At 33.6% G+C, this 21813-nt stretch overlaps 2 protein-coding genes across 2 annotated transcripts; both read left to right on the forward strand.

The window, feature by feature from the left end:
* Nucleotides 1–8957: 8957 nt before the first annotated feature.
* Nucleotides 8958–10450, forward strand: LOC125189106 (expansin-A4-like). The gene is made up of 3 exons (XM_048086350.1): nt 8958–9139; nt 9246–9564; nt 9889–10450. The coding sequence occupies exons 1-3, from the start codon at nt 8998–9000 to the stop codon at nt 10196–10198; spliced, it is 771 nt and encodes a 256-aa protein (XP_047942307.1). The 5' UTR covers nt 8958–8997; the 3' UTR covers nt 10199–10450.
* A 3484-nt stretch (nt 10451–13934) lies between these two features.
* On the forward strand, nt 13935–18403 carry LOC125202191 (putative disease resistance protein RGA3). Its single transcript, XM_048100552.1, has 2 exons — nt 13935–14032; nt 14950–18403. Exon 2 carries the CDS (start codon nt 14971–14973, stop codon nt 18253–18255), a length of 3285 nt encoding a protein of 1094 aa, XP_047956509.1. The 5' UTR covers nt 13935–14032; nt 14950–14970; the 3' UTR covers nt 18256–18403.
* The last annotated feature ends 3410 nt before the right edge of the window (nt 18404–21813 follow it).

A 21813-nucleotide genomic window follows, 5' to 3' on the forward strand; every position in this document is an offset into this window, starting at 1 on the left:
AACTACCTTCTAAAAGTATTGTCATTTAAATGAACAATATTATCATGGTTAGTTTTATTAGTTTTTTGGTAGTTATAGTTACTTAACTTCTTTTTTGGGCAGACAATGTTGTCATGTAGGCATTTTACAACAAATGCTAGTAGGGTTATGGGCTTGGTTATCTAGAATCTTCGCTTCCTTGCTATGGATAGGCATGACAACTTTGATCAGGGCGCACCGGTGAATTGGTCCGGCCAAGTTGTATAGAGACAGTAATCTCGGAACCGACCACGGAATAACTACACTCCAATTATCCAATTAGCGTGAGATTGATCAGATCAGCTAAAGAGCTGGCTATTGTGTTTATGGACATCAGCTTTAGAGCTGAAATCATTGTGTGATAATGGAAGAGAAAAAAAGCGCGAGGGGAATGAGGAGGAAGAAGTGTGTTACGTCTCGTGTGATTATACCATCCAAAACATTTTAAGAGCACTATATTGGTTGATAACTAAGGAATTTTTTCTCGTTATTTTAGTTACATTAACATTGAGGATTTCAACCTATAATGTTAGATAAACCGTATTTCTATGATAGAATGGAATGAGGGTGGAATGGAATGGAGATATGAATGAAATGTCAATTTCCTTGGATTTCCTTTGCATTTTTATTCATTCATTTATTTATTCCATCACACCAATCAAATGAATAGAATGGAAGTAGGAATCATATTTCATTCCACCATTCCATTCCATTCCATCATATCAAGAAGCCCATAAATGCGACCGTCCAATAGAATATGGAGTATAAGTAATGGACTAATAGTTACATGTTCACTAGCAATCCAAACACAAAATTATAGTACTCCTATATAATTATCGACTAATTCAAAATTGGTCAAATTAAAGTCCACAATGGCCTGAGTTTTGATTTGATTAAATTAAATATACATATCTAAATATAACTAAACTATACTAACCAGCTTAGTAGCTTTATCGCTAGTAGTTAATACTACATGCACTTGCTAATCTCAATCAGGCCTCGACAATTCGGAAAGCCAAATTTTGGGAAGAAGGAAGACAGATTAAGAAAATAAAAATAATAATGTAATTTTTTCATTAAATAATTCTTATGAAAATCTCCAAACATATATTGATATACGTGAGATGTAAGGAGATAATTCAATATACTCACTCCGTGCCATATTACTTGCTCCTTTTATTTTAAATCATAAATTTAGAATTGATATTTAGTTTAATTAAATTAATATTTTATATATAATGAGAAATCACTTAAAAAACATTTAATTAACTTTAATATAAATTAAATATTATAACTTTTATTTAAGATAGAAATAATATAAATAATTTGGAATGAGCTAAAATAGAAAAATACTACTTAGGAGTAACATGCGAAAGGTGTAGAAAATAGGGAAAGGGGTAAAGATCTTTGAATACAAAATCTAAAGTGAATGACATTCAATGAAAATGTGTTAACACAAGATCTGATAATTCTATCAGTTTTTTTTTCCTCTCTTTATGGTCGGTTGTAGAATCTACTCTATTTTATTGGGAAATTATGAGAAAGTAAAAAAAGTATATTAAAGCAATTTGGATATTTTTTATAAAATATATGAAAGCTATAGATATAATATTCCAATGTAGAAAACATGCAAAACTCTTAAATAAGTGTTCCGTTCGTCGTCGTGGTCAATGAGAATTAATTAGTTGAAGTAGCCAAATTGTATTATCACAAGACTACTAATCTACTTAATACTTAGATATTTTGGGTTCAAAACTTCACTAATACTGGCTAGTACTATGACATTTCGGATTCAATTTTCTATTTACTCGATGATATTTTTTGGGTTCTTACCTGTGTGTGGTGGTGCAGTAATTTCGTGCATATAGTGACTCAATTGATACTATTATATAGTATAATATAATAAGAGCAACTCTAAGAGGAGAAGTTAAATGAAATGGGTATATTATGTTTATACCTTCTCAAAAAGTGTAATATACCTTTTTAAAAATCACTCAACTCCAAGGATAAAAGATATTTAGAAAGGTATATCATTTAAAAAAAATAAAATAGTAGTACAAAAGCATTAAAAAAACATAAAGTGTAATACCTTCTCAAATACTTTCTCCCTTGGAGAATAATTTTTTATGAAAAGAAGATAAATATGGTGGCTATATGATTTTACCTCTTCATCAATGGAGAGGTAAATATACCTCTTCAAAATGGAAAAATGTATAATACTTTCTCAAATACCTTTCTTCTTGAAGAATGATTTTTCATGAAAAAAAATAAATATGGTAGTTATATTAGTTTACCTTTCCATTTACCTCTTCCCTTAGAGATGCTCTAAGTAGGACAGTATGTAATTTCAAGAAAATTAATCTATGTAATGATTACATTGAATCCAACAAAATAAAGCCCGTGGGCCTCATTTTGGGCTGAAAACAAATGTAAGCCTCATTCACATCCTCATTTATTTCTAGCTCATAGTGACAGAGCTTCCAAAATTAGTTAAATATTACACACCATTAAAATAAATAAAGTTCGATTTTCATTAGATTTTATGTTTGGGATTTCTCCAAGATTTTGAAATATTGGGGGATATTAGTACAAAATCCATGAAATTATCGACGTCTAAAATTCGTTAAGTTTCTTTTAAACTATACATCAATCCAATGTAGAATTAAAGAGCTGAATTAACAGACAATATTTATTATAGATATGTCACTAGGTCCATCAACAATGATAGGATATTACTAGCCACCTTGTTGCCCTACAATATTTGATGAAGGTAGTTATGTTAGTTATGCTTACAACTAAAGTGTTTGGAGCAATGGGAGACAAAATCAATTAGTATGGATACGTGGGAATAATTTTTAGCATGCCTTCAACTAACTTATGCCAATCTAATCAAGACATAAAAAGAAAAAAAGAGAGACATAGAATAAGAATGTGATTCCCACATCAATTGGTTTTTGTTGAGAAGCATCAATTTTCTTCTTTATAAGATTGCTTAGGATATTGCTTAAAGTTGAAACAATTTACTACTACATATCATGGAAAGTTCAAAATCTAGTTCCTATGTGAAATAGTGGATGATAAGTTTCTCTCAATCCAACAAAAATAAAAAATTGATTACGTAGTTGGGTTTTAATGGATGCATAACCCTTGAAACAGTTCATCACTAGCTATAGCATATATGAAAAAGGCTCGAGTCGGCAAACATTAGCAGGCAAAGCTCTGTGACAGGCGATCTGAAGTTATATCGTAGAAATCCAAATAGAATTATAGTACCAAAGCCACAACCAAACAGCAAAATGCAAAACAACACCAATGTTCTACTCATTCTAAAGGAAAAAATCAAAAGTAACAACAACCATCGACAAAACAACACACAACAAAATCTTGGGCACTCTTCAATAGCATTAGTCAGGGGATCTTGGTATCAATTTTCATTCCAATTCTGATATCACATTTGAATAATCATCGATTCTGTTGTGGAACAAATAAAGTTAAATTATTCAACTAAAAAATCATAAATAAACATTATGACTTGCATGGATCTTAATAGAGTGGACATGACTTCATAATTATGTTCTCAATTATGGTGAATGTATGTGATTGTGAAGCATGATGCTTACTTGCTAGATTGTTGATTCGGGGAGTGTTTTGTTTTAATTAAATCAACTTATATCTTTAATGATCACAGGTTGTTGAATGTTGGAATCATATTTCGCATAATTAAGTAAGACAATCACTTTGTATTAGTGATAATCACGTCTTATATAGTTAATAAAATGTTCAAAGGTATGATCAAATAGAACTTGATACATATTATTCAAGTAAATATTTGTCTCCACATGATGGTAAATCATTCTATTGTATGATTGTAACCAATCTCTAATTTGTGAGTCTAGATTTATGATGCAAAAATGAGTTAAAGAGTTCCCTAAAATGTGTCGTTTAGTACGTTAGTGAGGACATAATCTCGTTATATGTTGTTTGATCGGGTGAATTTGGTTTGATACTTAGCTTTAGGACTGTGCCATGTACGATTAGCTTCGATTTATTAATCATGTCTCGAACTATTTCAGTCTCGGGCCAATCTCGTTCGACAACCAAACCCTCTCTAGAAAACGAATGAAGAAAAGTATAGGTCGCTTGTGGAGGGTATAAATAAAAATTAAAGTATGGAATCATAGAGTTATAGCGTGGAAAATTTGGGGACAAAAAAGAAAAAGAAAAAAGTTGTTGTAAGAATTAGTTGATGAACTGGGATTGAGTAGACTGGGCTAATTTATGGCGTGACATGTGGAGAGATGAATGTAAGTGGGCCCATTAACCTCATCAACAATTTCCATTAATTTGCTTGTCGACCTTTTGTTTGTTTATATATTTAATTCTGTTAGCTTTATTTTTTTCAAATTTGGCGGGTTTTTTATAGTTGCATTTCTATTTGATTGTTGATATGAGAATTATTTATTAGAAATTTGGAATGAGGGATTTGAGATTCATATATTGATCATGACTCACGATACTAGTATATTGTTAAATCAAAACTATATAGTTGGGCATGGAATTCAACTAATAATTCTGATTTTGGAATTAAAAACATTTTCAACCGTTGAAATCGACGTCGCGGTTCTACATGTTTTGTTATGATTAGGAAAAGTTTAAAAACGCAAAAAAATGGAACATTACAAGGATAAGGAAAAACATATGAATAAAAAAAGAAAAAAACATCGGTTTTGAACTCTAACAGAAACCAAAACCATCGACTGTCTCTGGAAAAATCAGAACCACCAAAACCCTTGTTGAGCATGTTGTGGGAATTGGAATTGTTGGTTCGAAACTAAAACGGATGCTTTTTGATCTGACATCACACTAGTCAGCGAATCGATATTTAATATGGATTTGGTATTAAAAAAAAAAACCAATGCATCCGAATTTTATTTTCCTTTGTTCAAACTTAATTAAAAACACGAGAAAGAAAGAAAGAAATTAGTGGAATCATTTTTTATAAATTCTAAACAATGGGAAAATAGACATTCCCCCAAATTCAGGGGCTACATGCAAATTATCCCAACAAATGCATATGCCAATGCTAAATGCCTAATAATTTAAACTTTTACGATGTTATTTTCTAGGGAGGAAACACTAATTATTATCATAATATAGTGGTTAGTTACCTGATTTAATCTTGCTTAGTGCTTTTGTGCTCTAATTAAATTTCAAAATGTGCTTTAGCCGCCTAATCAAAATCTCGAGGTGAGATAATTCGGCTGAAATCACTGACCTTATGACTAATGAAGCCAATCAAAGATTAAAGAATTCCACCTAAACTTGATTAAAATATATATATTGTCACATTCTCGTAAAAGTTTTGCTTGAGGATTTATACACTTTCGTAAAAGAATTTCGAATTTGACTTGCAATTCAACTCATACGCGCACAAGTACATATGACAAAAACTTTTCTAAAGGTATATAATTGGATCAGTTAACCTTCGTTGACCACAAATTTAATCGAATTAAAGTATTGAAATTCTATATATTTCACTAACTTTAGACATCAAGAGTTGGAATCTTAAATTAAATTTGGCAAGAGTTGGAATCTTAAATTAAATTTGGCAGTTTGGTCAATACATGCAATTTTAAAATGACTGGTAACATTAGTAACTATTGATATATGAAGTACTATTATTTTGCAATTGTTTTCATGATGGAATATTGCGGTATACTACTGTCTAAATTTATCGACATAACACATGTACGTGTAAAAATTAAAGAAGTGACTAACTGGGTGTAGGACATCTTTTAAGTGGTTGATATTTTGTTCATATGTAGTATTTTTTATCTGTCACATTTTACATAATGTCCTTCAAATTTGTGATTATGAGACAATTAAGAAAATATGAAATTATGATTTAATCGACAATCTTATAAAATTATGAGGTTGACCAAAAATTGAAAAACTTGGTGTTTTATTCAGCAATTTGCTCACGATTTTTTTTAAAAGCATATAGTATATGCATAATGCTACCTCCATCCAAAATAATATTTTGATAAAAATACATGTGTTTTAACGTAAAATTAGTAAAGTGATATATAGACGTGTATAGTGGATAAACTGGTGAAAAAAAAGTCTCTTAATTAAAAGAGAAAATTATTGTATATAATTATAAATTAAATTTGATGAGCTGTCTAAAATGTATGAGAAGCTGGTCAATAATAGAAGATGGTCGGGCTACACGGTTAGGACCACTGAAGAGGTGACCTTCTTCTTACTTTCGGTTTGTTGTTTTGTGCTTTGTTGCTCTTCTTGCTTGTGGTTTGAGTTTGTTGCGTGTTTTGTCTATTTCTTTAGAGGTCTTTGTGCCTTTGTTTGGTTGATTGTTAGTGTTGCATTGACATTAGGCTTCTGGTACTTTGGAATATGTTGTTTAAGTTTACTTGCTCACCTTTTTCTAAGTTGAGCCTTTTGATTAAAAAAATAATGAATAATTTAAAATATATATATATATATATAATATTTTGATTTAATATAATTTTTTATTGTAGTCGGTCACTATTCGAAATGCAATATAGATGCACCTTGCTAGCTATACACATTGTCTAGAAATGTTATGTTGACTTACTCTCTACAATCTAGTCATCTCTTATCAATTTGGTATTCAAGCAAAGAAAGAAATAAAATGAAAAATAGGGGTGGGTGAGTTATTTAATTGACATTTGTACTATTCCAGATAATACGACTTTTTTGTGTTCAAAACAGAAAAAGAAAGTCAAAGAAGATTCGAACCAATCAACTCAAAAAATCAGCTCAAACTTTAGATAGGACCAAAATTATGATGGTAAAGACTTTCTCTATAGATAACAATCGGTTTAATACACAGTAGTTTATTAGAACACTACTTAGCCAAATTGGATAATATCGACTAATTAATCAACAAACATATAATGAAATGAATTGTTCTTGATATCTCATATAAATATGTATGTGAATGTGACTATACACATTTCTTGAAAAATACAGATGTGTAATAAATAAAATGCAGTTTTATTTTAATTCTCATTTGTTTACTATATTGGGATTTGGGAGAGAAATTCACAATTACAGAAACACATTCCAATATAAGTATATAATTTCAATTATTTCGGTTCAATTCCATTAATAAATAAACCGAACTACTAGTAAATACAATTAGAAAAAAGAGCATAAATTTGAAGGAGAAATTAAGACCAATTTAGTAAAAAAGTGTGAGATAAAAAATGTATTAATAAATTAAAGTCGAAATTTAACAAAATCATATTCATAAATGATAAGTTTAGTACTTACGAAACGTACTTGACCAAAATATTTTTGCAACGTCCAACCATAAATCATTATTGATTAATTGATGGTTTAATTTGTTACACTTAAAAGGGCAGACATAAATATGGACAAATCCATAGTATAATAAATTAATTATATGGATGGTTAAGGGAAATCGTTTTCTTTTATTCTAGTTAGGAGTGAAATTATAATTTCTTGACTTAAATTTTTAATCCCAAAATGACATAATTAAATTATTTCTTAAAACAAATTTGCAAATTGAGGAGACCATGCGTTTTTGACCGATCCAAATCGTTTTCTTTCATCAACAATTAGAATAAAAATAAAATAAAATCAATTGGTAATACAAATGAACCATAATCCAAATATAATTTGTTGCTCAAACAAAAGCTGTTGAATGAATGGGAGACTTTTTGTGTTTACCAATTTCTATTATTGGATTTTCACATTAATTTTTATCTGCCATTTATTAATTTTGGAGCGTCACTTTTATTTTTATTATAACCAAAAATTAGAAAACACTGTTTCTATATACATAGCAGGTATATACACACACAAAACTCCAAATTTTTTTCAAAGAAAATAACAAAATGCGTTGACATATTTTAAATCATAAAACAGGATGCGCAATTGTACTTCTGTACTTTCTTTTGCATCTGGTTTCTTGTGTTCCTATGCTACTATTTCTTCAATATTTGATTTAATGTGTTTTTTTAATATATAATTTTTATTCTTTTGTCACCATATTTTTTTGGTAACAAATCAATAAATCGCTAAAATAAAAAATAGTTACCCCTAAACATCAACAAGAGAATGGAAACGAATACAACATCAATCATTGAAAAACAGTCATGTTTTCTATTTTCATCGATCTTCCAAAATTAGTCCATATCTTTTATGATAAACATCTCTTTTTAATGATTTGGGTTCTATTTTTAATCGAAAATACTTTCAATTTATGTCCTAATAATCTTTCTCCAGCTTTACTACTAAAATTATTTTTGGTGAATAAAAGTATATACTATCTCAAAAGACTAAACATCAACAAGAGAATGGAAACGAATACAGCATCAATCATTGAAAAACAGTCATGTTTTCTATTTTCATCGATCTTCCAAAATTAGTCCATATCTATTTAGGATAAAAATCTCTTTTTAATGAGCTGGGTCCTATTTTTAACCGGAAATATTTTCAATTTATGTCCTAATAATCTTTCTCCAGCTTTACTACTAAAATTATTTTTGGTGAATGAAAGTATATACTATATCAAAAGAAAGACACAATCTTTGAAATGATTACCATGCTTTTATTAGCACAACTTGCAATTCAAGCAAAGCGGCAAACCAAAACCATTTCATATCCGTCAAACTTACACAAATCCAATTTCCCCAAACTACCCTTCTCCACCCCAAAAATTCTCCAAACCCCAAGGGCAAATCCGTCAAAACAGTGTTACATGAGTAGATTCAACAAGGTCTCTATTCCCATACATTTGCATTAATTAAGGATGAAAAAATAATAATGTTTGTTCATATCTCATGATCTTCTCTCTCCTCCCCTGCCTCCATAAATACCTTCTTCTTGTTACTCAATTTCCCATTCCTTCATCCCATCCTAAGCCCCCCCCCCAAAAAATAAAAAAATCCCCATTAGCCAAAATCCACAATGCATTTCACTTGCATTGCCACTCTCCTTCTAGTGGCCGCGGCCTGCGCCCAGGCCAGGATCCCCGGGGTTTACTCCGGGGGCTCCTGGCAGACTGCGCACGCCACATTCTACGGTGGAAGCGACGCCTCCGGCACCATGGGTAAGTCCAATTTAAATTAATTTAACTAACTAATTAATTAATTTTGAAAAGTTGTTAATTTGTTAGTACTAACAAAATGTGTGCACATTTTGTTTGTGGGTGCTAGGGGGGGCTTGTGGCTACGGCAACTTGTACAGCCAGGGCTACGGCGTGAACAATGCGGCGCTGAGCACGGCGCTGTTCAACAACGGGCTGAGCTGCGGGGCGTGCTTCGAGATCAAGTGCAGGGACGTGCCGCAGTGGTGCCACCCGGGCAGCCCCTCGATCTTCATCACGGCCACCAACTTCTGCCCGCCCAACTACGCCCTGCCCAACGATAACGGGGGATGGTGCAACCCGCCCCGCCCCCATTTCGACCTCGCCATGCCCATGTTCCTCCAGATCGCCGAGTACCGGGCCGGCATTGTGCCCGTCTCTTACCGCCGGTTAGTTCCTCTTTTTTTATTATTATACTATAATTGAACTCGAGACCTCGTTTCTTACATGCTCATTTCTTACACACTCAAGATCTAACTAAAGCATCAATGATGATGAAAATGGAATTTAATAATTAAGGAGATTCAATTGTTATGATTTTCTTTCTATAATAGCATTCAACAAAATCAGTCACATTTAGTAGATTTATCGAATATTCTATCTTAGACTATATTTTATTTTAATTTATGCATATTTAGATAGTGACTACGTTATTTTGACTTTATTATGGTAGGATATAATACAACGTGAGTGAAATGAACGTCGTTTTTCAGGGTGCCATGCCAGAAGAAGGGAGGAATAAGGTTTACTATCAGCGGACACCGTTACTTCAACTTGATTCTGGTAACGAATGTAGCGGGTGCAGGTGACCTCACGAGGGTGTGGGTGAAGGGGTCAAGGACTAACTGGATGCCCCTGAGCCGTAACTGGGGGCAAAATTGGCAATCCAACTCGGAATTGGTGGGACAGTCCCTCTCGTTCCGAGTCAAGGCTAGCGACCGTCGCGGCTCCACCTCATGGAACATTGTCCCTTCCAATTGGCAATTTGGGCAGACTTTCATCGGAAAGAATTTCAGAGTCTAAATTAAATTACCTTACAAAATTAGTAAACCACAAAATGGTTTTTTCATGTTTTGTTTTGATTTATTTGAGAGAGATTGGAGAGTAAAATGAGGAAAAGTGAAAGTGGAGAGTTTACATATGTTTGTGGTCTTGAATTGCAACTTTTGATGGAAAAAGCTTGAAGTGGCTGCAAAAATTAAAGTATTGTGTGGCCCTCGGCTTGATCCATTTGTTATGATATATATAATTTATAAATATATATCTTGTTTGAGAGTTTTATTTCTCAATAATTATATATAGTTGCTGGTTATTCAAGAATTCACGTACATATTTTATGGCTATATATTCATTTCTCTCATTCTCTACCTCTTTCTTCAAGATTATGTCACAAAGTGACTCTTTTACAATATTGCATCAATTTATTTTAGTAGAAGTGACCAATTTTTAATTTTATTATATTAATGTAATCATTTTATTAGTTTTTATTATACATTTAATGAGATAATTTATTGTATTTATATATAACATTATTTTACTCAATGTAGATGCAATTTCTCGGCGTTTTTAATGTGGACCATATTCAATTAAATTTATTGGTCAAAATTAATAGTGCCTATAATAATAGTTATATATAGGAGTATTAATGAAAACAAAACGCATAGTAAATTAAAAGCAACCGTTTATGATTAATACAAATTGCTTTTCACCAAAAAAGAATCATGTGATTGGTTGAGAGTTGAAATGGCCCATAAGCATCCTATAGAAACATTCATCATTAGTATGTGCCTATCAGAAACATGGCATCAAACAAATTGAATAATGAACCATCATATCGAAAACCCATCTTAAATTTGAATAACATTAAAATCAACCCAACATTAATTAGAAAATTAGAGAGGGTAGAATTTAGTTTGAAAATTTTCATATATAATCAATGCCTAAGGTCATAATTGGATTTACCACCATAAACTATCATTGTAATTTGAAGGTTTTGTAGTTTTGTAGCTAAATCATGGATGAAGTCATGAAACGACCAAGTGATTAAGGCCCAACTCATCTTTATCCGATATATTTGTCAATTGAGAACCTAGGAAACAGCTGTAGCTTCAAATATGCTGAATAGAGTCATCATTGACTCGTTAGCGTCAGAATGTAGAAGCGGTGTAACAGCTATAGCTGGCAATCGACATCAACTCCAACAACTTATGGAGTTTTTCGACTCATATGGACTAATTACATTGTATAAATGCTCCGTTTTCACTAAGTTTGTGATGAACAATGCTAATTTACAAATTTATTTACATAATTGGCTAAGTACAATTTTACTAACCAAACGGTCCAAATGCTTTATCTAATAATTAGGGATATTGTAACTAGTGAGAGATATTATAACGTTTGGCATTTTTCATGATATATGATAAGTATCTTTTCCTTAAACAAATTGATGTTTTGGACCAAATGGTTTCTCTAAAAAATAGGAACAATATAACTATGACATATTCTAACGTGTGACTTTTCACGAGTTATTAGAAAAATCACTTTTTATGTTAAATATGTTTGGATATCAAACACGCAAGAATGAGAATCTAAAACACCCAGACAAACTACTTTCGACTACGTACATATATACCTTGAATTCTTATAATTTGTTTTTATAGGAAAGGGCATAAACATAAAATAATCCACTTTCGACACACAATAAGGATCTCCTCATCCACTTTTCCTCTTTCATTCCTGCTCCACCTTTCACAATGGAATAAAATAATCCATCTTTACTTATTAAAATTGGTCATGATTATAATATTATTTTAAGAAGGATATGCACATATGTTATCTTGAGTCAATATAGTTTAGGATTTCTTTTTCAGGCATAATTTGGCAGCTACGTTAATTCTAGATTAGTTTATATAATCTACATTATGGATCATTTAGTAGCATAGTTTATATTTCCAAAGCCTATGATTATGGGTGGCCCGATGAAACCCAAGATAATAAATTCTAATATTAAAGATAAATTTTCTAGTTCTGATTATTCTCCCATATCAATTTTAAAAAGTGACAAACCTATGTTCTAACACAAATACCCTCGTACTAACCTTTTTTTTTTTACACAAATATCCTTATTTATATTTAAAACATCCGTTCCATCATTCACAAACTAAAACTGATCTCCATACTCCATGATGACGAATGTGTAGTACTAATTGGCAAAAAAAAAAAAGTGTATGAATCTGCAAGACTTGAGAAAGGTGCTTGTGAGAAGGATGGATGATATGAATTGCATAACAAAGCCAATAGTCCGGCAATATTGACTGACGCGCGCATGGCTTATTCGCTACCATATGTTCCTTCCTTCAGTATCTCATTGTGGGCTGCATGAATCAAGATGGAAGCTTCTCCACCCAAATCACATGAATTATTTTCAATGACATGCGTGGATAGCTTCACATCCTGCAATCCACAATGAGATAACGGAGAAAACAACATCGGATAACAAACTATTTGTGGCGTCACTCAATATTGCCAGACTATTTGGTTTGATAAAATATGACACATAATGTGACTAAAATTAAAAATTTCACCACAACCCTTGCAAGAAAGCATATTTTGGAGAGAGGGAGGTTTTGTTAGAATGAGCATTGTATTTGGCAGGTGTTTGTGTGTGTGAGAGAGATAAAGGGGTGTTTTATTGGAATGAGCTATGCCTTTGGCAGCTCCTCTATTTATTGGTTGTTTTTTACATGTAGAATGTGATGAGAATGTCACCATTCTTGTCACAAATATTGAGGTATTGCACATATATTTGCATACTTTGTAGAGATGGAGTTAAAAGTGTAATAGAAAATGTCATCATAATGTGATCATCTTCTTCTTTTGAGTAATATACTGAGATAGCTTTATTCTGTACATTGATTTACAATATGGCTTATTCTTTCACTTTATGCAAATCAGAATGGGACAGCTACTGATATAGACAATGGGCATCTTATAATTTGGCTTAATGATCAAAATTTGGTATTTTCCACAAAATTAAAACTTGGTCGCAAAAATCTTGAATAATATATGGGGTTTCTCCCATTAATTGTTTGAATAGTACTCCAATGATATCACATCTTGTTTGCTATAAAAAAATTCCAATAGCTAGAATATTGAAATAGAAAATGGACATAATTCTCCAATTCTAATCATGTTCAAATAGAAAAACTGAAAGGTTGTCTACAAGTATTGAAATATTTAACAAAATGGATGATATAAGTTAGATCTAATTAATTCCAAGTTGTACATTTACTTATATATTTTTTTAATCTCATTATGTTAGTCAGTTATATATAAGAGCATCCACAATAGCGGCTAGCCGACCGGCTAGCCGAACTATTGCAATCGGCCAGCCGAGAATCGGCGAGAAAATCGGCGTGGGCTAGCCGATTTGAGGGCGCTGGTCGATGCGCTGGCCGCCATTGTGGCGTGCCGATCGGCCAGCGAGAGAAAGTGGCTGGCCTATGGCTGACCTATTCTTATTATGGATGCTCTAATTGGAGAACACTGCCTCGGTGCCTCCATATATAGTTGACAATTAAGCCACTAATAAAAAAACAATTTGAGATTATGTCACTATAGGCTGGCTCACATAAACCTAATCAACAATATAATTAATAATGACTAATTCAAGGTCAACAATTTTAAATTATTCACTAGTTTTAGCTTCTCAATAATCATAGCTCTTCTTGTATAGTCTTGTTATCTCTTTTTCATAGCTATTTACCTCAAATTCAAATCTGAATATTTGCAATTGACTCTTGAGAGAGAGAGCTATTTCCTACCGGAGTTATATGATCTCACTGTTTCTGGCAGCAAGTAAGTATTTCATTTTTCATTTTTTTATTTTTGTTGAAGGATTTTTTTATATATATATAAACCTTGTAATTTATCATCTTGCTGCTAGTTTTGAGTAATTTGGATTTTCCTATCTTATGTTGTATTGTTCATAGTTCATATGACTACTATTCTGTGCTTTATTGCTATTAAGAAAAGAAGTGGAGAAGTACATATTCACTGATTAAAGTAGACCTTTTCCTAATTTTCTAGCAGTACATATTTTGAAAGCTAAAAACTAAAAAGCATTAAAATTTAATATGTGGAAAACAGACATGAAATATATGGAATGGATTGACAAAAAAATATGAAATATCATCCAAAGTTGAACCAATCTTTAATCGCTTCAGATTTGGCTTTCATTTTGGAGAGTTTAATATATGGGGTTTCTTCAATTTCTTTGTAGTATTTTGAGATAATATCTACAGGGTTTGAGACTGGCTTAATTTTATTTCTATATTATAGATTTAAATTTTTATTATTGCAAAAATAATTCTGATGTAAAATCTGTTCCGTATTTTTTATTTCTAAAAAAAATAATGAAAGCCTCTGATGTTTTTTTTTTCTGATTTCTTATTAATATTCATGAGGTAAAATCATTTTCTATTTTTTTCAAAATTGCATTATGTGATTTTTTTATTTTTAATTAGCATTACTCCTTTTAATTAATTAGAGTGTATTTTTATTTAATTGGTATAGTATTTCAAATAATTTAAACGCATCCACAAGAAATTTAAAAGCATTTTTAGAGTATATTTTTATTAAATAAAAACATACTCTAATTTAATCACAATATAGTTGTAATTGAAAAAATAAGAAATTTTTAATAATGGCCATCCACGAGTTTACAACTACAATCTTTGCGTAAACAAAAAATTTTAAGCCATTTTCTCTCTCAGTTTAGATCTCTGTGCGAAACCATGGATGGAGTTGCTGCTGCAATCGAAGTTGTTGTTCAAAACCTGATCAACGTTTTGAAGGAAGAGTACTCTTTGATTCGAGGTCTCGATGGAGATGCCCAACAGCTGCAGCGGACTTTGGGGATGATTCAAGCCTTCTTGAATGACGCTGAGAAGAAATCCATCACCCAAGATGCTGTTAAATTCTGGTTGAGGGACCTTGAAGCCGTGGCTTTCGATGCTGATAATGTCTTGGACGAACTCAGCTATCATCTTCTACACAAAAAAGTGAAGAAAATGATGAAACTCAAGGATAGGGCGGCATCATACTTCTCTTCATTTAATCGTAGTTCGCGTCGACGTAATATGGCTCATGCAATTAAAAAAATTAATGCGGAGTTTGAGTCTATGATCAAAATGGCAACAAATGTTGGCCTTCAAAGCATAATTCAGAATGCACCTGTTGTTGCTTCTCATACTTCCATTGAGACTAATTCGATCAGGAGTGATCCTATCTTTGTCGGAAGAGATGATGATGTGTCTAATGTAGTTGACATGCTCACCTATATCCCTCGTGATCAGATCATCTCCATCGTTGCTCTTGTCGGAATGGGAGGTATGGGGAAGACCACGTTGACTCGGAAAGTCTTCAATCATGAAAGGCTAAAGACATTCGGATCGCGTATTTGGGTTCATGTTTCCCAAAATTTTGATCCAATTGGTGTTTACAACAAAATCCATTCAACATTGGCTTCAACTGCCACTGATAGAGTTGAGCGATTTGAGCATGAGGAAGTTATCCTGAACAAGCTTCGAGAAGCTCTCAGGGCTAAAACTTATCTTCTTGTTCTTGACGATGTATGGAATGAAGATGTTCCGAGATGGGAAGACTTTATAAATAATATGAAGGGGGCTTCTTCTACTGTGGGAAATGGCATTATAATCACTACTAGGAGTAAAAAGGTTGCTTCAATTGTTAATCCATTTCATATACATCGAGTGAATGGCTTATCAGATGAACAATGCTGGTCCATTATCAAAGCAAAAGCTTTTAATGGAAATGCAGAAGTTCCATCAGGATTTGAGACAATTGGGAAAGAGATTGCAAAAAGATGTCAAGGTTTGCCCTTGGCTGCCAATGTGGCTGGGGGTGTGCTTCATCGCTCTAAATCCGAACAAGATTGGCACTCCATCAAAGAAAATTGGATTTTAGATGGTGAAGGAGGTGAAAACATCACAACAATATTGAAATTGAGCTTTTATCACCTGTCTTCACCTTCACTTAAGAAATGTTTCGCTTATTTTTCGATTTTCCCCAAAGGTTGGGAAATCATGAAGGATGAGTTGATTGAACTTTGGATGGCAGAAGGGTTTCTTCAACCTAGCCGAAGATATGATATGGAGTCTATTGGCAATATCTTTTTCAATGTGCTTCTGCAAAACTCTTTGTTGCAAGCTGGAGAGGCAGATTATTATGGAAGGGTATGTTGTGTGATGCATGATCTTGTGCATGACCTTGCCTCTTCCGTTTCATCTAATAATAATGCAGACGGCAGCACCCTAGTTCGATACATGTTTCACGAAAAAGAATCAAGTCGTATTCCAGAAGAAGTGTCGAGGAATCTACGTACCTTACTCTTGAGAGGTGGAAATTCTGGTATCATATTCTCTAACTTCAAATGTCTGCATAATCTAACTCTTTTTGGTAATAATTATAAAGAGTTGCCTAGTTCAATTAGGGAGTTGATACATTTGAGAAATCTCAATATTTCTCATACATCAATTGTAAACATTTCAGAGTGGATTGGTGAACTCCATCACTTGCAAACATTAAGATTAGAATTATGGGAACTAGAGAAACTGCCAAACACAATAAAGTACTTGATTAATTTAAGGCATCTTTGGCTAGCGCCGTACACAGATTTACCTGTAGAGATTGGGAGATTAACTAGTCTTCAAACACTTGAGTACTTTAAAGTGGGTGAAGAGAAGGGTTACCGAATTGAAGAGCTCGGAAATTTGAAAAATCTCAAAGGATCACTAGAGATTGGGCATCTTGAAAGGGTGGGTGACAAGGAAGAGGCTATGAAAGCAAATTTGTTGGATAAGTCAAACCTGTCTAAATTGGTTTTTAGTTGGGATGGCGAGAGAAGTGATCGTGAAAGAAATGATGAGAGTGTATTGGAAGGACTCCAACCTCATGCAAACTTGAAAGTGTTGGGGATTTCAGGATTTAAAGGCAAAAGATTTCCAACATGGTGTGAGAAGATGGCAGTACGGGATGGGCTTCAGGGCTCTTGGGTAACACTTGACAACTTGACTAGGATAACACTTGACGGGTGCTCAGAATGTGAGGAAATTCCAATGCTTGAGCACTTGCCTAATCTGAAAACGCTTAATTTGTTTGGATTGAAGAAAGCAAGATTCATAAATTCCTCATTCAATAATTTAAGGAATCTAGGAATATCTGATTTGAAAAGTCTGCCAAAACAATTATTCTGTAACAATCAGAATCTCTCAATATTATGGATTCACAACTGCTCTGCATTGAAAGAATTGCCGGAGGGTCTGGACATCCTCAATTCCCTGGAGGAGTTGACTATATCAGACTGTAAAAATCTAAAGTCAATTGGGAATCCAAGTGGCTTTAGAAAATATCAAGGAGTCCTCCGTGTGCTGGAAATCGAAGGGTGCGGAGAGCTGGAGGAATTTCCACATCAAATTCTAGAGTCATCCGCACCCACAATCGAGACACTCGTACTGGAAGAGTTAAGGAGCCTAAAGAATCTACCAATGCTAATTGACTGCCTCGCTAAATCCTCTCCACGCCTCGAATTTTTGAAAATAACAGGTGTTCCTAATTTCATGGCTAGTGGTACTATTGAGAGTTGGAGTTTTGGCAGGTTGAAGGAATTAAGGATAGATGTGAGTGTAAAGTGGTCGAGAGAGACAAGTCTCGGCATTATAGAGACGGTGGATGGCATATTGCAAGGATGCTGCAATTCACTTACTGACTTATACTTTAAGGGGATTGAACACTGGGAGTGGGTGCCTCAATCAATTCAACTGCTCACTTCTCTTGATAGCTTGAAGTTAGAAAATGTAGGAGGAGAAGAATTGCCCCAGTGGCTGGGGAACCTTTCATCTCTAAGGGAGTTACACCTATATGGTTGGAACAGGTTGAGGTGTCTGCCCTCTGTGGCTGCGCGCCTCACTAAATTAGAATTCTTACAAACTATTGGTTGCCCGGAACTGCACATTGATCAGGAGTGGCGCAACCTACGCAATCTGAAAATCAGTGCCTGAAATTCCCCTGGATGACGAAGCAAGTAAGTATAATTTTCCAAGCTATGTTGAAATGGAGTAGTATAATTTATTCAGTGTTGGAACATGTTTAGATGTTTTTGAACTCATAAATAAATATGCTATTTTTTCTTTCTAGGTAGAAAGCAAGTAAGTATAATTCAAGCACCATCTTAGAGACAAACTACGATTGGTAGGATGAATTGATAGAAAAATTTATTGAAATTCTGTATTTAGTCCATTGCTTTGATTTTCTTGTGTAGGGAGTGTTAATTTATGATACACATGAGTAAGTATTTAATTTACCTTTTTTTAATATAGAGTATCATTTCAACTTGGAAAAGCATAGGTTACAACCAGTGGCGGATCCAGGATTAAAAACGGAGGGGGGAATAAAATAATAAATTATAATATTTCAATATGTTATTTTAGCAAAATGAAAGTCTATTACAATTCAAGTAGCTCTAGCATCTGTTAACCGAGACAACTGATTTCTATGGGTATCCATATCTTGAAAACGTTTCAAGATTCTTTCATTGGAAACACTAGCAAAGATGGATCTTTCATTGTATACTATCAAACTGTCATTCATCCACTCATCTCCCATCCTATTCCGCAAGTCAGTCTTGACAAATTTCATTGCTGGAATTTGGGGATTTCTTTAGGGCTCAAGTTTATTCAATGATGGAATGGAATGAGGGTGGAATGGAATGGAGATTGGAATGAAATGTCAATTTCCCTGGATTTCCTTTGCATTTTCATCCATTCACTCATTCATTCCATGACACCAAGCAAATGAATAAAATGAAAGTAGGAATCACATTTCATTCCATCACACCAAGAAGCCCCTTCGAGTTTAATTTAGCAAGAAGTCCCTTAGAATTTAATTTTATTGAAAAGGTAGATACCAGATTGGGCTTTTAACCCTTTTTAATTGGGCTTGAGTTGAGTTTTAAAATCTTATTTCAATTGACCTTGGGGCGATGATGGTTATTTTTTTCGGTCAACGGGGCAATGTCAGAGGCAACGGAGGGGACGGATATGGAAAATATACATCCGGGATAAGAGAAAATTAGTCACATGGTGGGGCCGACCGCCCCCACCTGGATCCGCCACTGGTTACAACCTTGCAAGTTTTATCTATGTTCATATATAAATTCCATGTGTGCACTTAGTTTGAAAGATTTTTCGTAGTTAATCATATTTAAGTTGTCCATTTTGAGCAGGGATTATTTACTACACCAGGCCCCATAGGAGCTTCGTCTGTGATCATGTAATATGATTGAAAGACATAGGATTTTAGGATTTCTTTTATATTGACATAAGTCATCTTCATTATTAGAAAATTATGACCATACCGACACCGATTTCAAAACTATAAGAAATGCAAATCAATAATCACATTAAGCAAACAATTGAAAAAATTAAATGAACATGCCAATTTTAAATAGCACACGAAAGAAATTGGAAAATATAAGATGGAAATTGGCAAAAAAAAACAAATAAAAATGAAGTCGAAAAAAGGGCTCATATCAAGTGTAAATTTTGGCGTATTCACTGTGGGGAAAGAGAAAGAAGGAGATGAATGTGATGAGAGAAGGCGCCAAATAGCCAGCCAATTCCAGAGGAAAGGGGGCGGCATCCAAATCGTCAAGCATTCATCTCAATCTTCTCTCATGGGGGTTTCACTTTCTAAAACCAGCCCATCCCACTCAAGCCTCTCTCTTTTCAATCACAGCCCCTTTTCTCACACAAATTATGTAAATTTCTTAAATCTGTGTAAAATTATGAACAAAAAGGTAATCTAGATTGGAAATGAAGATTGAAGTTTGTGGAAGGGAAGAGAACAAATTGATTTCTAGGGTTATATCTCTATGAATTTATACGGTAGTGGTGACATCAAATTTGGGCCTGTGTTGAAGCCCATTTATGACCTATACAAGGTAAGTTCAATTTATATCTGAAAGATCCATTTGTATATAGTAGTGGTGACATCAAATTTGGGCTTGTGGAAGCCCATTTATGACCTGTACAAGTAATTTTAATTTATACTCCCTCCCACATAATTTGGGACCCTTTGACTCGGCACGAATTTTAAGAAATCTAATGAAAAGTGAGTTGAAAAAATTGGTGGGATGTGAGTCCTACTTTTAAAGTACTCCTTCTGTCCCAAGTAGACCTGCCCAAGGTTTATCGAACCGGCGGTTAAAACCGAAACATTAACCGTCGGTTACGGTTCCGAACCGAAACCGTGAGAATTTACCCGAACCGAAACCGTCGATTTTGGAACCGTGGTTCGGTTCAGGTTCAAAAATTTTCGAACCGAAACCGTATCGGAACCGCCGGTTCCGCGCGGTTTCGAACCGGAACCACGAAAAATCATCGAAAAACCGTGAAATCAAGCCGGAACCGCAAAAAATCGACGGTTTGTTATGCAACTTTATTTTGTGTGTTTAATGGAGATAGTAAGTAAGAGAGAGGGAATAAAGTAGAGATAGAAGTGTTTCTATTTTTAGTAATGAGTCATCTTGATTGGGACAAACCAAAAAGGAAAGTGAGTCATCTTCAATGGGACAGAATAAGTATTAGTTTTATAATAAAATGTGAGTAGGAATGAGTTAGTGGAATATGGGGTCCACTACCGAAACTGATAAAAGTAAAATGGGTCAAATTATGTGGGACGGCCCAAAATGGAATACTGAGTCAAATTATGTGGGACGGAGGGAGTACTCCCTTTGTCCCGCTATAGAAATCCTATTTGGTTATGACACAAGTTTATAAGAAAAAAAAAAAGTGAGTTAGATAAGTTAGTTGTATATAAGTCTCACTTATAACAAAATATGAGTTGAATAAGTTGATGGAATGTGGAGTCTACTTACCATTTATAGTAAAAGTGAAAAATAACTCTTATTGTGAGACAAATTGAAATGACAAATATAGAATTCTTATTATGGCATGGAGGGAGCAGTAGAAGGATCCATCATCTTTGCGTCGGCCAGTTGGAATTGGTCGGGTTGGTTTATTCCATCAATTTTCTTATAGTTGAGGTATCTTGGGCCTTGTATTTTTTAAAACATGAGTAGGCCTGAAAATTTAATCAGCGGATTCCGGGTATTCTCGACCCAGTCTCAATACTCGACGAGTTTTGGGTACACGAAATCCGAAATTATGGATTCGCCGATTCGGGTACGGATTTGGATAGTTAATGTTGGGATTTTTTGGGTTTAGGGTACCCAAAACCCGTATTAGGGTACCAGACTAATACCCAATTAAACCCGATTAAGTATGTATTTGTGATAAATATTTTTATTTAGTATAGGGCCTATGGCCCATAAGGTAAATCTAGGGTAACTTTATTTAATCACATGTAGATTTATAAATTTTTCGTGTGCCTCACTTTTTCAAGTTTCCTTCACGTCGTTGCTGCTGTTCTCTTTTGGTCATTTGGTCTCTTCTTTACATTCGTGTTCGGTTCATGTTGCATTATTTATGTTCTTACTTGTTATCTTTTGAAAATATATAGTTAAAGTTATGCTTTCTCCATTTTATTTACACGTTCAT

The sequence above is a fragment of the Salvia hispanica genome, chromosome 1, assembly GCF_023119035.1.
Source record: "Salvia hispanica cultivar TCC Black 2014 chromosome 1, UniMelb_Shisp_WGS_1.0, whole genome shotgun sequence".
Classification (NCBI taxonomy): Eukaryota; Viridiplantae; Streptophyta; class Magnoliopsida; order Lamiales; family Lamiaceae; genus Salvia; species Salvia hispanica.